Source organism: Lissotriton helveticus, chromosome 3_1, assembly GCF_964261635.1.
Source record: "Lissotriton helveticus chromosome 3_1, aLisHel1.1, whole genome shotgun sequence".
Classification (NCBI taxonomy): Eukaryota; Metazoa; Chordata; class Amphibia; order Caudata; family Salamandridae; genus Lissotriton; species Lissotriton helveticus.
The window spans coordinates 34,610,895-34,624,348 of NC_136061.1; the positions used below are offsets into that span (position 1 = coordinate 34,610,895).

At 47.7% G+C, this 13,454-nt stretch overlaps 1 protein-coding gene across 7 annotated transcripts in view; it reads right to left on the reverse strand.

The window, feature by feature from the left end:
- Positions 1 to 13,454, reverse strand: part of DNPEP (aspartyl aminopeptidase) — a 1,185,204-nt gene that overhangs the window by 754,064 nt on the left and 417,686 nt on the right. For 4 of the 7 annotated variants that reach the window (XM_078679176.1, XM_078679179.1, XM_078679181.1 and 1 more), the window contains exon 3: positions 5,514 to 5,687. The exons of 2 other annotated variants lie outside the window; for them this stretch is intronic. In XM_078679176.1, coding sequence (XP_078535302.1) covers positions 5,514 to 5,687 — 174 coding nt within the window. The remainder of the gene's footprint in view (positions 1 to 5,513; positions 5,688 to 13,454) is intronic. One more of the 7 variants, XM_078679177.1, reaches the window with a different exon arrangement.

Here is a 13,454-nt window from a genome sequence, read left to right on the forward strand (position 1 = left end):
TGCGTGGGTGAGCAGACTGAACGTGATCCTTTTGTTGACGGGGAGCCAGAGCAGGTTTCTGAGGTGGGTAGATATGTGGCTGTGGCGAGGGATGTCGAGGATGAGTCTTGCGCAGGCGTTGCAGGCGTTTCTGAAGTTTGGCTGTGGTTCCTGCATACAGGGCGTTTCCGTAGTCCAGTCGGCTGGTGACGAGGGCCTGGGTGACTGTCTTCCTGGTTTCGGTGGGGATCCACCGGAAGATCTTTCGAAGCATGTGCAGGGTGTTGAAGCATGAGGATGAGACTGCGTTGACTTGCTTGGTCATCATGAGGGAGGAGTCCAGGATGAATCCTAGGTTGCGTGCGTGGTCCGTGGGTATCGGTGGGGTGCCCAGCGTCGTGGGCCACCAGGAGTCGTCCCAGGCGGATGTGGATTGTCCGAGGATGAGGACTTCCGTCTTGTCCGAGTTGAGCTTCAGACGGCTGAGCTTCATCCCTTCTGCGACATCTTTCATTCCGTCCTGGAAGTTGGCTTTGGTGGTGAGGGGGTCTTTGGTGAGGGAGAGTATCAGTTGGGTGTCGTCGGAGAAAGAGGTGATGTTGATGTTGTGTTTGCGTGCGATGGCGGCTAGGGGGCTCATGTAGATGTTGAAGAGGGTAGGGCTGAGTGAGGAGCCCTGGGGTACGCCGCAGTTGATCTTGGAGGCCTCGGAGCGGAAGGGTGGGAGGCGGACTCTCTGGCTTCTGTCGGAGAGGAATGATGTGATCCAGTCCAGGGCCTTTCCTTGGATCCCAGTGTTTTTAGAGGCGGGTTATTAGGGTGCGGTGGCAGATGGTGTCAAAGGCTGCTGAGAGGTCGAGGAGGATGAGGGTGGCTGTCTCTCCGTTGTCCATCAGGGTACTGATGTCATCGGTGGCTGCGATGAGGGTGTCTCGGTGCTGTGGTTGGCTCGGAATCCAGACTGGGATGGGTCGAGCAAGTTGTTTTCTTCGAGGAATGCTGTCAGCTGTTTGTTGACGGTCTTCTCGATGACTTTAGCCGGGAAGGGGAGGAGAGAGATGGGGCGGAAGTTCTTGAGGTCTTTGGGGTCCGCTGTTGGTTTCTTCAGTAGGGCGTTGATTTCTGCGTGTTTCCAGCTTTCAGGGAATGTGGCTGACGTGAAGGAGTTGTTAATGATGTTCCGGAGGTTGGGTGCGATGATGGTGTCGGCTTTGTTGAAGATATGATGAGGGCATGGGTCGGAGGGGGAGCCGGAGTGGATGCTGTTCATGACGCGGGTGGTGTCTTCGGTGCTTCATGGGGGTCCATGCGTTGAGGCTGGAGGTGGGGGTCGTTGGTTTGGTGGTTGGGGGCGGGGTCTGGGGTCCGAAGCTGTCGTGTATGTCTGTGATCTTGCGGTGGAAGAATCTGGCGAGGGAGTTGCAGAGGTCTTGTGATGGTGAGATGTCGTTGTTGCTGGCACTGGGGTTGGAGAGCTCTATGACGATGCTGAAGAGTTCCTTGCTTTTGTGGGTGTTGTTGTCCAGCCGCTCTTTGAATGATGTCCTTTTGGTGGTGCGGAGCATCTAGTGGTATTCGCGGGTGGCGTTTTTGAGAGTAGTCATGTTTTCTTGTGTCCGCTTGTGGCGGCAGGCTTTTTCAAGGGTTCTGCACGATTTCTTTGCGCTTTTGAGGGTGTCTGTGAACCATGCGGTTTTTCTGTTGCTAGTCTTGCCTGGGGGTTTCTTCAGAGGGGCGAGGTCATCGGCGCAGTTGGTGATCCACTGTGCGAGGTTGTGCGCTGCGTCGTTGGTGTCGGGGTTGTCGGCAGGTGGGTTCTGGCTCAGCGATGTGGTCAGTTGGTCTGTGGTGACTTTGCTCCAGCATCTGCGGGGGATCTGTGGTGTCTGGTGGTGGGAGGTGGTCTTTTTGAAGGTGAAGTGGATGCAGCTGTGGTCGGTCCAGTGTAGTCCGGAGGAGTGGCTGAAGGAGACGTGGTTGCTGGCGGAGAAGATGGGGTCGAGTGTGTGGCCGGCGAGGTGGGTGGGCGTGTCCACCAGTTGCTTGAGTCCGAGGTTGGCGAGGTTGTCGAGCAGGGTGGCGGTGTTGCTGTTGTTGTTTTTCTCTAGGTGGAAGTTCAGGTCCCCTAGGAGGATGTACTCTGGAGAGGCTAGTGCGTGCGGGCTGATGAAGTCGGCGATGGTCTCGCTGAATTGTGTTCGTGGGCCCAGGGGTCAGTAGATGAGGGTTCCTCTGAGAGTGGTCTGGGGGTCGGTGTGGATCTGGAAGTGTAGGTGTTCGGCGACGGTGAGTGTGTCTTCGGCATTGGTCGTGACGCTGATGGTGTTCCTGTAGATGATGGCGACTCCTCCTCCGGTTTTGTTGATGCGGTCCTTCCGGGTGATGTTGTAGCCGTCCGGGATGGCTATGGCGATGTCGGGGGCCGAGGAGGCGTTCATCCAGGTTTCCGTGAGGAAGGCGACGTCTGGAGCTGTTGTGTCGAGGAGTTCCCAGAGTTTGACGGCATGTTTGTGGACGGAGCGGGTGTTGAGCAGGATGCACTTGAAGTGGTTGTTGTTGCCGTTGCGGTGTTCGGTGGGTGGGGTGCAGGTACGGAGGCAGGTGAATTTGCAGGCTTGGCAGTTGAAGGGTCCATGGGTGTGCTTCGGGGTGGCTTGGTAGCAGGCGGGTGGTCGTCCGGTGTTGAGTGCGTTGAGGGCGGCGGAGTCGTATCTCAGTCGGGCTGCTTAGCTTCAGCGGGGACCAGGGGTTCTGGCGCTGGGCGTGGTCCAGGCACGGACGGGCGCAGACGGGCTTCCCTTTGGCGCGCCTTCGGTGCGCCAGCGGCGCGGCCGCGCAGTGGCCTCCATTAAGAAGGGTGCGAGGGAGGGAGGAGCAGGTGGGAGGGGGAGCGGGTGCCGAATCAGGCACGGGGGCAGGGCCGGAGGGGAGGCAGCGGCGGGAGCGGGAAGCGAGAGAAAACGGCGGGAAAAAGCAGAGGCAGCAAGGGGGCAGCAAGGGTGATGCAGACGCGGTGAGGAGCGACCTGGTCTGTGTCCAGGGTCGAGGGTCGCTCCCTTAGTGCGCAGCGACCTCCCTTAAAAAGGGGCGAGGGAGGGAGGAACAGGTGGGAGGGGGGGCGGGGGCCGAATCAGGCGTGGGGGCGGGGCCGCAGGGGAGGCAGCGGCGGGAGTGGGAAGCGAGAGAAAACGGCGAGAAAAAGCAGAGGCAGCAAGGGGGCAGCAAGGGTGATGCTGACGCGGTGGGGGAGCGACCTGGCCTGTGTCCAGGGTCGCTCCCTTAGTGCGCAGCGACCTCCCTTAAGAAGGGGTGAGGGAGGGAGGAGCAGGTGGGAGGGGGAGCGGGTGCCGAATCAGGCATGGGGACGGTCCGCAGGGGAGGCAGCGGCAGGAGCGGGAAGCGAGAGAAAACGGCGGGAAAAAGCAGAGGCAGCAAGGGTGATGCAGACGCGGTGGGGGAGCGACCTGGCACAGGTGTCCAGGGTCACTCCAGGGTCAAGGGTCACGATAGGCCTTCTTCACATTAGCACCTAAGCAATTGCTAAAACATATATAGAACTTATATATATATGAATGTATTGGATCTGAAAATAGGAAAAGATAGTTAAGCAAGATCAGTAAGAATGTAAGAATTAGTGGAACACCTCACCAAGTATCTACACATCCCGCTTCCACTTCGCGGGGAGTCCATTTCTCCAGCCGAATTGGGACTATTCGCTCCATTCGCAAGTCTGCGCTGCATTGAAGTTCCAGTGATCGAGACTCAGACACCCCCTTTAGTACCAGTGGAGACGTAAGACGAGGCTCCTGTGCGCCGTGCCCCCTTTTCCCATCAGATTCCATACCACTCCGCACCAAGGCCACAGCTTTGGCTGGCCAAGCGTCTGTTATGATTTCGGAGCAGAGCGAGTACATTCCTCCGACAAGAACCGGTTTCTACCAGCATACGAAGTGCAGAAAACAAGTGAAAAGCATAACATAGCTTCTCACCTAGAAAGGCTCAGAAGATGGCGACAGCTTAGAAAATGGAGTCACTTGAGCATAGGCCACTACTCCCGTAAATGAGCAAAATTAGTATGCAAGACGGCATAAGAGTATGCCAAAGATGATAGGCAAGCACTGCCATGAAGCAAGATAAAATCGGAAACAGAAAAGGCATAGTTGAGCCCTACTTTGTAGCTTATTCATACTATGCAGGCCTACACATCACTACATTAGATCAGAATATACTGAGATGGTGATGGGCAACGGTCATAATCGGGCCATTCAACCATATAAATGAAACATTCATTACATTCCACCCATGACCATTGTCCAACACCGCTGAATGTATAGTTTCATTAAACAGTACGTAAATCATTGCTAGAATAATAGGAAACATAACTAACAGATCTAGTCAAAGTACCAGGTCGAAACATACTCAAAAGATTAGGCACACATTGAATGCAACAACATATTGCAAACAGAAAATAAATGATCAATAGTGCACCACCCAAAATGGAACGAAGTAAACCAAGATCAGGTAACCACCCAAAGAGGCAATCTCACCATCCTTGATCCAAATTTTGTGGAACTTCTGAAGATAACTCAAGTAAAGCATTAATATGAGACCATATACATTTAGAGTGGTCAGAAAGATTAAAACAACGTAAACCTTCAATATCGGAACATCCATGATTATGCTTAAGGAGAAGATAATTGATAGCAGCTCTATTCTGCAAAATAGCTAGTCGTTCACGTTGTGCATCGAGTAAAAATTCTGATAAAGCAGTTGAAGTGTGGTTGATTGACTTAACCATAAGACAAGCCAGTCTACTAATGGCTCTAGAATTGTAAATTGACAGTCCAGGAATGCCTACAATCGAGGCAGCTGAACTAATATATTCAGATTTAGAAAGCAAATGCAAGTTAGATTTGCAATGTTCATCTAATTGAGGAGCCTCACGTACAGTCCGACTATGAATAGAAGGAGTTAAAGAAAACATCATCAAACTGAGTCTTGTCAAAGCACACGGTCCGTCAGAAATGTTCGCTGGAATAAGCGACCATGAAATATTTCCACATGAAAAGAGCCATCCGGTTGGCAATAAAACATTTCTCTAATGACTAATAGCAAGAACGATATTTTTGCAAAACATGGAATTATAGATTGAGGAACACATGCTACGTTTACGATTGTGGCACAAAGTCTGTACATGTTGAGAAAGTGTAGAAGCATTTTCTAGTTTAGTCTGTGCACATTTGTCAATTAACTGTGGATCACACGTAAAGTTGTAACAAACATCACCCTCAGTAAGTGTTTATCACGAAAGTCTGTAATTCATTAAGGTCAGTCGTTTCTGGGCAAGACTTGCAAAACTCATAAATTGATAGACTATGTCGTACATCATCAATGCCAGTATTTCTGTTGATATTGGTAACGTTGAAGACATTTATCAAAACAGCAGAAGGAGTTGGAACAGTTACCAAACAAGTTGATACAATATCAAGAACACTCCTCATGTTCGACATGCAAAAGTAGGAACGATTTAGCACCTCGCGTGCAAGATTCACCCAAATTTTCAGTTTGTAGGACAAATTTGAATTCATCCTGCGCTCGCGGTCGACCGTCTCGCTTCGGAATCTCCCCGGGCCACCTTCGCCCCATGCGCACCATGCCGAAAGAAGTCCAGCGACGACACATCCCGCAGCAGCAATCCATACAGTGACCTAAAGAAAAGAGTAAAAAACAGGTATTACTCATTCTCGAAGATAACATTTGTCTGCTGGGACACAGTCCCATTTTTCCTGTCCAGGTTTCATGACCAGTATTATATCATCACTGCCCGTGGCGATTACTTCAGCCGGTTCAGGGGGTTGATTGGGTGTCTGAACCCACACTCTGGTTCCTGGATTTTTATCAGTTGAGCCAAAACCTCCTTCTCCACGTACAGTTAGGAGGGTTGGGGCAGTCCCCTTTCTAACCACACCTCCCAAGACTGGAATTCTAACCAACTGGGCAGCTCGGTCTCCGGGCTGGATTATTAAATCCAGATCACCACTGTTCAACAGGAAAATTTTGATTTCACCTTGGTAATCAGAATCAATTACGCCACCCAGCACCTGGATGCCTTTTAGAGCTAGTTCAGAGCGTGGGGCAATCAAACCAAAGTGTTCTGCTGGTATTTGGACACCAATTCCAGTTTCAATGAGAACAATGTTTCTTTGTTTTAAAGTATGCTGCTTCAAAGTACATAAATCCAGACCAGCAGCCTCAGGGGGCGCTCTATGTGGAGCCTGGGCTCCGGGAGTCATTTCCCAATACACAATCGTAGCAACTGCTGTATGGGGCTGAACATTCACAGAAGGAATTAACATTCTCATTAAGTGCGTTTCAGGGTTGTTCAAAGGACGATTATACAAAATCTGTAAAGCATTAAATAAATTATCTTTCCAGTTTTTCAAAGAACCATCAGAAAGTTTTTCCAATCGTTCTTTCAGAAGACCATTCATGCGTTCAATTAAGCCTGCGGCTTGTGGGTAATAAGGAATATGAAAAATCTGTTCAATATTATGTCGTGCAAAATACTCATGTACCATTCTCCCTTTAAAATGTGAACTGTTATCTGATTGAATCTGCAAAGGAAATCCATAGTATAAAATCAACAAATCCAAAGTTTTAAGTGTATTCATCTGAGTAGCACGTTTGCATGGGGATGCAATCAAATATCCTGAGTAGGTGTCTACGATAGTGCATACATATTCACAACCTCTGCATATTGTTAAGGGAGCTATGTAATCTATCTGCCAAATCTGCGCTGGTGACTTACCTCTATTTAACTGACCTCTCACTATCTGTGGTATCACTTGTCGTCGGGAATGTTGGCAAATGGGACCCTGCAAAATTACTGTCTTTATAACATCATGGGAGAGATGTATCCCTCTATCTGCTGCCCACCTGCTAGTGATTTGTTCTCCAAAATGTCCACACTTCTGATGTGCCCACCTCACCAATCCAACCAGGTCAGAATTCTGCGTTTCCACCTCTGCCTCAGAGATCTTAGCATTTTCGTCTACAATGAGGCTAAACCACCTATCAAGTGAATCAATTGAACAGTGAGCGTCAACATGATACACAGTCACAATACTTCCGGGAAGCATATCCCACACCTCTTTCCACAGTTCTTTTCCACATACCTCCTTTGAATTTATTAACCATTTGTGAGCATGCCATGTGGGAAGCCATGTAGCTAATCCATTAGCAGTTGACCATGAATCGGTGCAAATGTGGCAAACTCGTGGCAACTCCTGTTTTAAAGATGGTAAACAGCATAAAGTTCTGCAAACTGACTGCTTTTTCCTTCACCAGTCATGCTCAACAATTTCTGGGTAAGAGGGTTATACGACACTGCTTTCCACTGCCTCTTTGCTCCAACACACCTGGCTGAACCATCCGTAAACCATACATGCTTTCTACCCTCCGCGAAAAGATCGCTAAATGGTCTACCCCATTTAACAGGAGATTCCTGTACTATAGGTACGTTGTAATCCATTCCTGTCTCTTCTATTGGCGCCTGCGCCATCTGCTCTGTAACATCGCTGTGCCTTTAGGACCCACCCGAGTCCTATCCTGTGTGTACTACTTCCATTTAATTACACTGGCTGCCTGTGCATGTCCGATTCTGTGAGTTTTAGGAGAGCTCATAACCCATTGCATTATTGGAATCTCAGGTCTCAAAACAACATCATGTCCTAAAGTTAATTGTTCTGTGTCTACCAAAGCCCAGCAACATGCAAGCAATTGTTTTGCAAAGGGTGTATAATGCTCTGCCAGCGTCTGCTAACTTTTTCGTCCAGAATCCGAAGGGTATTTTGTCTTACCTTGTTTTTGCCACAAACTCCAATTTGCATATGGACCCTGTACAGTCACATTCAAATCAACATCGCCATCTCGCACCGGCCACAAATCCAAAGCATGCTGAATAGCCTCTTTTGCCAGTTCAAACGCGGTCTGCTGTGTCTCACCCCACTCAAATGCATTCTTTTTTCGAGTGACTTTATACAAAGGTGCCAAAATCTGACTTAAATGGGGAATATGCGGTCTCCAGAATACAAACAAACCAATGAATCTCTGAGCCTCTTTTCTATTTCGGGGTACTGTAAATTCTTTAATTGTCTGTCTCACTTGAGGAACCACTTCTCGATTTCCCTGATGCCACTGAATGCCTAAAAATTTTACACTTTGTGCTGGACCTTGTAATTTATCAGGATTGATTTCCCATCCTTTGCCTTGCAAATAGGTTACAATTCGATCTAACTGAATTTGGACTTGCTCTTGCGTCTCACCTTGGATCATTATATCGTCATTGTAATGAAAAATGTGCACTCCAGAAATTATCGGTACCTCATCTAAATGCTCTGCCACCAGCTGGTGACATACCGTCGGACTATGCAAATAGCCCTGGGGCAAACTTCGAAATGTCATTTGTCTACCACCCCATGAAAAACTGAATTGTTCCTGACATTCGGGAGCTATAGGGAATGAAAAGAAAGCATTGGCAATATCAATAGTCGCATACCAAGTCCCTGTATGTCTCTGAATTCTTTCTATCAAAGTAACAGTGTCAGGGACGGCAACAGTCAAAGGTGGTGTATGTTTATTCAGTTCGCGATAATCCACTGTCATGAGCCATGAATTGTCACTTTTGCGCACATGCCATACGGGATTGTTCCATGCAGTAGTGATTGGAACCACTACCCCTGCTTCCATCAAATCTTGAATTGTGGCACTGATTTCATCATGCCCAGCAGCAATTCTGTACTGTTTCAAAGAATTCACCTTAGTCGCCTGAGGCACCTTCACAGGAGGAATTTTCAAACGACCTCTCACCGCATTAGCTGAAATATAACGTTTTGTTCCAAACTGATAGTACCCGTCATCTAAACACAAAGTCATTCCTTTTAAAATGTAAATTCCAATGATATATTCAGAAAGAGGCACAACTAATACGCTACATTCTCTTTTTGGTATCCTTCCAGTTTTTAATTGAACATTAGTTTGCACTGCTGGGGTCTCTTTACCGCCTAAACCTGTGACAGTAAAAAACTGTCCTCTAAATTTCTTGGGATTTCCATATATTAAAGTGGCCTCCGCTCTCGTATCTACTAGGGCTCGGGCCCGATGTACATTACGATGTTTCCAGAAAATCTCTATATCCACATATGGTCTATTATCTTTGCGAGCCCAATTCTGTACCGGAGCTTGACCTATTTCCTAGTCATTTTTGCTCTTGTCCCGCGCCCAAGACAAATCAGGGTAAAGACTTTCATATCATTTAGGAAGTACATCTTCCTCGTACACTCTCTCTTCATAATATGAATTTCTCATATTTCTGTCACTCTGCGATCTCAGATCTGGGGATCTCCCTAGTTCATTTCTCATTCTCTGTTCTGGGGATCTACCTCTTTTACTTCTGACTCTGCGATCTACAGATTCTTCCCTTTCATGTTGTGTTCTATATTTTGGGAATTCTTCCCTTCTCCCTCGGTATGACTCATCACCACTTCCATCTGCATGTCTCCGCTCATGATCCTGTTTATTAATGCTTCTGCTCCCTTCTTTCCATTCTAAACCCCTTTTTCGAAACACGCGCCATAACTTCAGAGTAGGTTCCTCATCTATTTCATCTTTCCTCACCCCATCTTTCATTAGAGCTGTAAACAAGTCTTGTCTAGTCAGTCTGTTATTATCTGTGCGAGTTTCAGGTCTAGAAGGTCTTTCGAATTTCATCCACTCTTCCAGTTCGCTCAACTCATGAACTGCCTCAATCACTTGTGCTAAAGTGTTTCCCGTCTGATTTATTAACAATGTCATCATCACCTGCTTATAAGCAGGAGGAGCAGTACGAATGATCTTATTTCGCACTGAAGTATTAAGCAATCCTTCCATTAATTTATGTGCTTGATCTAGGAAAATAGAGGTTTTCATCACCTCTTACTGTGTTGCATCTCTCAAAGTATACCAAGGTTTCTCGTTTATCGGCCAGTCTGATTCAGTTGGGTGTTTGTGACTTCATCCATATACAGCTAATGGTAATAAACTAATCTGGTCATCAAGTGTATAATTTCTGAAATGTTCTTGAACTGTCGGGTCTGTGCTTAATGTACAAAATTTCTCCTTGGTCTAACATCACGCCTTCGGTACCCAAATCTTAGATGCGAACCATCCATGTAAGTAAATGTTCACCAGGTCTCTGCCGAAACCTGTCCAAGATGTCATTAATCTCTTGTTATGTAAAATCCTCTAAGCTATCTAAAGCTACCCCCTGGGGGTATTGTGGACCACCCTGCAACTTTCTCCGATGTATCGGCGGCACATGCACCTCTCTATGCTCTTCTGATTTATTCTCTTTCTCAGTCTTACTAGGCTCTGCTTTCTTGTTATCTTCCTCACCCAGTCTGAAAACTCAGAAGAATCCCAGATATTTCCATCCCGCTTCTCGGGGTTCCAGTCAAGTCCTGCCTTTGCAATACCTGAGTGTATTTTCCTCCTATTAATTCTCCCTAGCGTGTTCCTATATTTGTACTTTGCAATGCGCACTGCAGCCCTTTCCGCTACGGTCTGGTAAGTTTCTATCTTGTTCAGCAATAATTTATTTTGACATCTTAACAACATAGTGGCATTCTTTGCTTCAACATACTGTTCTTCAAATCCCCTACACTCACGCTGCACCTGTACATATTTCTCATGTATTATTCTGTAAGCTTTTAATAAAACCCATCCTCTTCTTCCTAATATAGGAAGCTCTTCTCCTCTTCTCTTCTTCTTACAGGCACTTTTTAGGTCTCGCTGCGAAAAGCACGTGAAAGCGCGCTCTCGCTGAGAGAACTATAGCTGTCGGCTCAGCCGACAACGAGGGGAGACAAGAGCTGGCTATGCGTGCAGCATTGTCTATGGCAGAGTCGGATTCCGACGCGCGCCTTGGGATTGGGTCGCACGCGTCGGAATCCGACTCTGCCATGCGCCGTAGGTTTCAGTTCCGTTAGCGCTCGCTGGATTCCTGTTCTGCGAGTGTGTCTCATACCCGGAGCTGGGAGGTGTGCAGGGGATTTCAGGAGCCACGGCCGTGGGCTGGGAGCTGCGGTGTGTGGAGCGCCACAAACACTCAGAGCTTCACCAGAGACTGCTGGCTGCGCACCTGGGACTCGGCGGAGGCAAGGGTGAGTGAGTGCGGGGCCGGACCGCGGGGGAAGAGAGGTGGGACAGCGTGGGTGGAAGAGAAGGGGCGAGGAACAGGTTTTTGATTTGGGGTTACAGTGACTATAAGTGTCTCAAGGTCATGGTTGTGGTGATAGGGGATGAGTAAAATCTAAATGTAGTATACCAGAGCTCTCATTACATCTGGAGCAGTATCTTTATCGCATTAGATTTCCATACACATGTACACAAGGAGTGCTATGAGCAGTTCTAAAGAACCTGTGTTGTCTACAAGGTATGATCTGAATCTGAGACCCTAAGAGATGGCGCCTGCACTTCTGACAACGCTGCGTGGAAAAGATGAGCAATGATTGCTGCGCTGTGTCTATGAGCTGCCATGTCCGGGCTCTTGCACTAATTTGCTGAGTTTCAGGGTCTGTGGATACGCATAAGAAGAGCCCGAACAACTGAAAGCACACTTTAGACTGAAAGATGAGTTTGCATTTTCTCAAAAGCATAAGCTTGTTTTGGCTGTTTGAGTTTTTTTTTGTAAAAATGGAGGAAACATAACATCTGTAGACTCAAAAAAACCAAAGGCATGTGTAGATTCCACCAACCTATACACAATCGTCTAACTAGCATTGAATGGTTGGACAGGATCACCTAGGAGAAGCTGGTAGTCAGTTTCTGATGGATTGAACTTAAACAAAGCTGCTTTTATTGAACTGTCCGTTTTGGAGGTACACCTCTTCAGATGAAGCATAGATCAGGCAAGGATGAACAAACCCATGGTATGGTATTGCTTGTCATCACCATAATCTGCAGATAAAACATTACCTGTGCTGGTGCACTCTGCTCAGCCTCCCAACTCTGGGCAGGCCAGGACCCAGTGTCTTGCAACCTAAATCTCGATAAATCATGCCCCCTTTCACAAAGCAAGCATGTGTACTAGACACAGAAGTGCTACAATGATTCTCTGACATCTGATGACGTTTGACATACAAGACATGGAGCTGGATGTGTATTCCTGAACGTGGGGATGTGAGGCGGTATCTGTCCATGTGAGTTGAAAATGACTAATTACTTGATGATGTCAAGCTCCGATTGTAGGACAAGTTGTATTTTCAGAAAGTTACAGCCTAGTAACTGGAGCGAAAATAGTGCGTTTTCTGAAAATGACAAACGGGATTTGGGGCGCTGGGCTGAGGTTTGGGGATTCTGGTATTTAAAGCTGATGATGATTGTAGCCGTGTCCAAATGTAGCTCTACCTTCAGTCCGTTACCATTCGTGCTGCTTGCTGCGCACCTACTGTTTACCCGCAGTCTGGATATCACTTCTTCCGGAGCCCCCTTCACCCCTCGCTGTATGGAGTGCTTGCACAGCAACAGCAGGCAGTCCACGAGCCCAGAGGCGGCAGACCTTGAAGAATCTTCTAAGGAGAATAGGTCGCCAGCCCACTTTTTCTACAAGTCAATATTTGGATGCCAATGGCACAGCCTCACGTCTCTGCATAACCGTGACACCTCACAGGCCCTCCCAGATGGCATGCTTAAGAACCAATCAGATGGGGGTAAGGCAATATGATTGCAAGAGGACCAGTGCTCCAGGCTGGCACCGGTATGTGCGGCGGCATAACACACTCTGTGCATGTGGAGGGAGAATGTTAAGCCTTCTGTGCCAGCTTGACCGGATGTTATAAAACATTGCCATATTTTAGCCTTTCTCAGGGGACCCGGTGCAACTGCATCTGATGCACCATTGAAACTGACGCCCTCGCAGAGAGCCAATGGTGGAGAAGGGTGTGGGGGTATATTGAGTAGTTGAAACAACAGGAACAAGCCTTTGCAATGCAATAGGTCTCGCATTTACGCGAGTTAAATCTATTAGTATTGTAAATTACATGCCTTTTATTTATGTTTTAAAAACGAAAACAAAAGTAAAAGGCATTGTCATTTGCAAGGTCAATAGCTCAAACTCATGTAAATGCGAGACCTATTGCATTGCAAATGCTTGTTGTAGACATGCAACCACCTGAGCCGGTTCGGCTTCTAACAAACACGCATTCCAGTTTTCACTCAAACCAGCACAATTAGCCCACTCATGTGCCAGTACTCCATACGGAGTCGATTCCCATCCGGGAATTTCCATTGACAACTGAGAGTCAACCCTTGGTTTCCTAGAAAACATAATTCACTTTTCTTCTGTTAGAATCCACCCCTTCGATCCTGTGAGTCACGACGCCAAGATGTAATGGCCTGAAAATTCTGCCAATAATCAGGACATGCAAGCTTATCCTCGC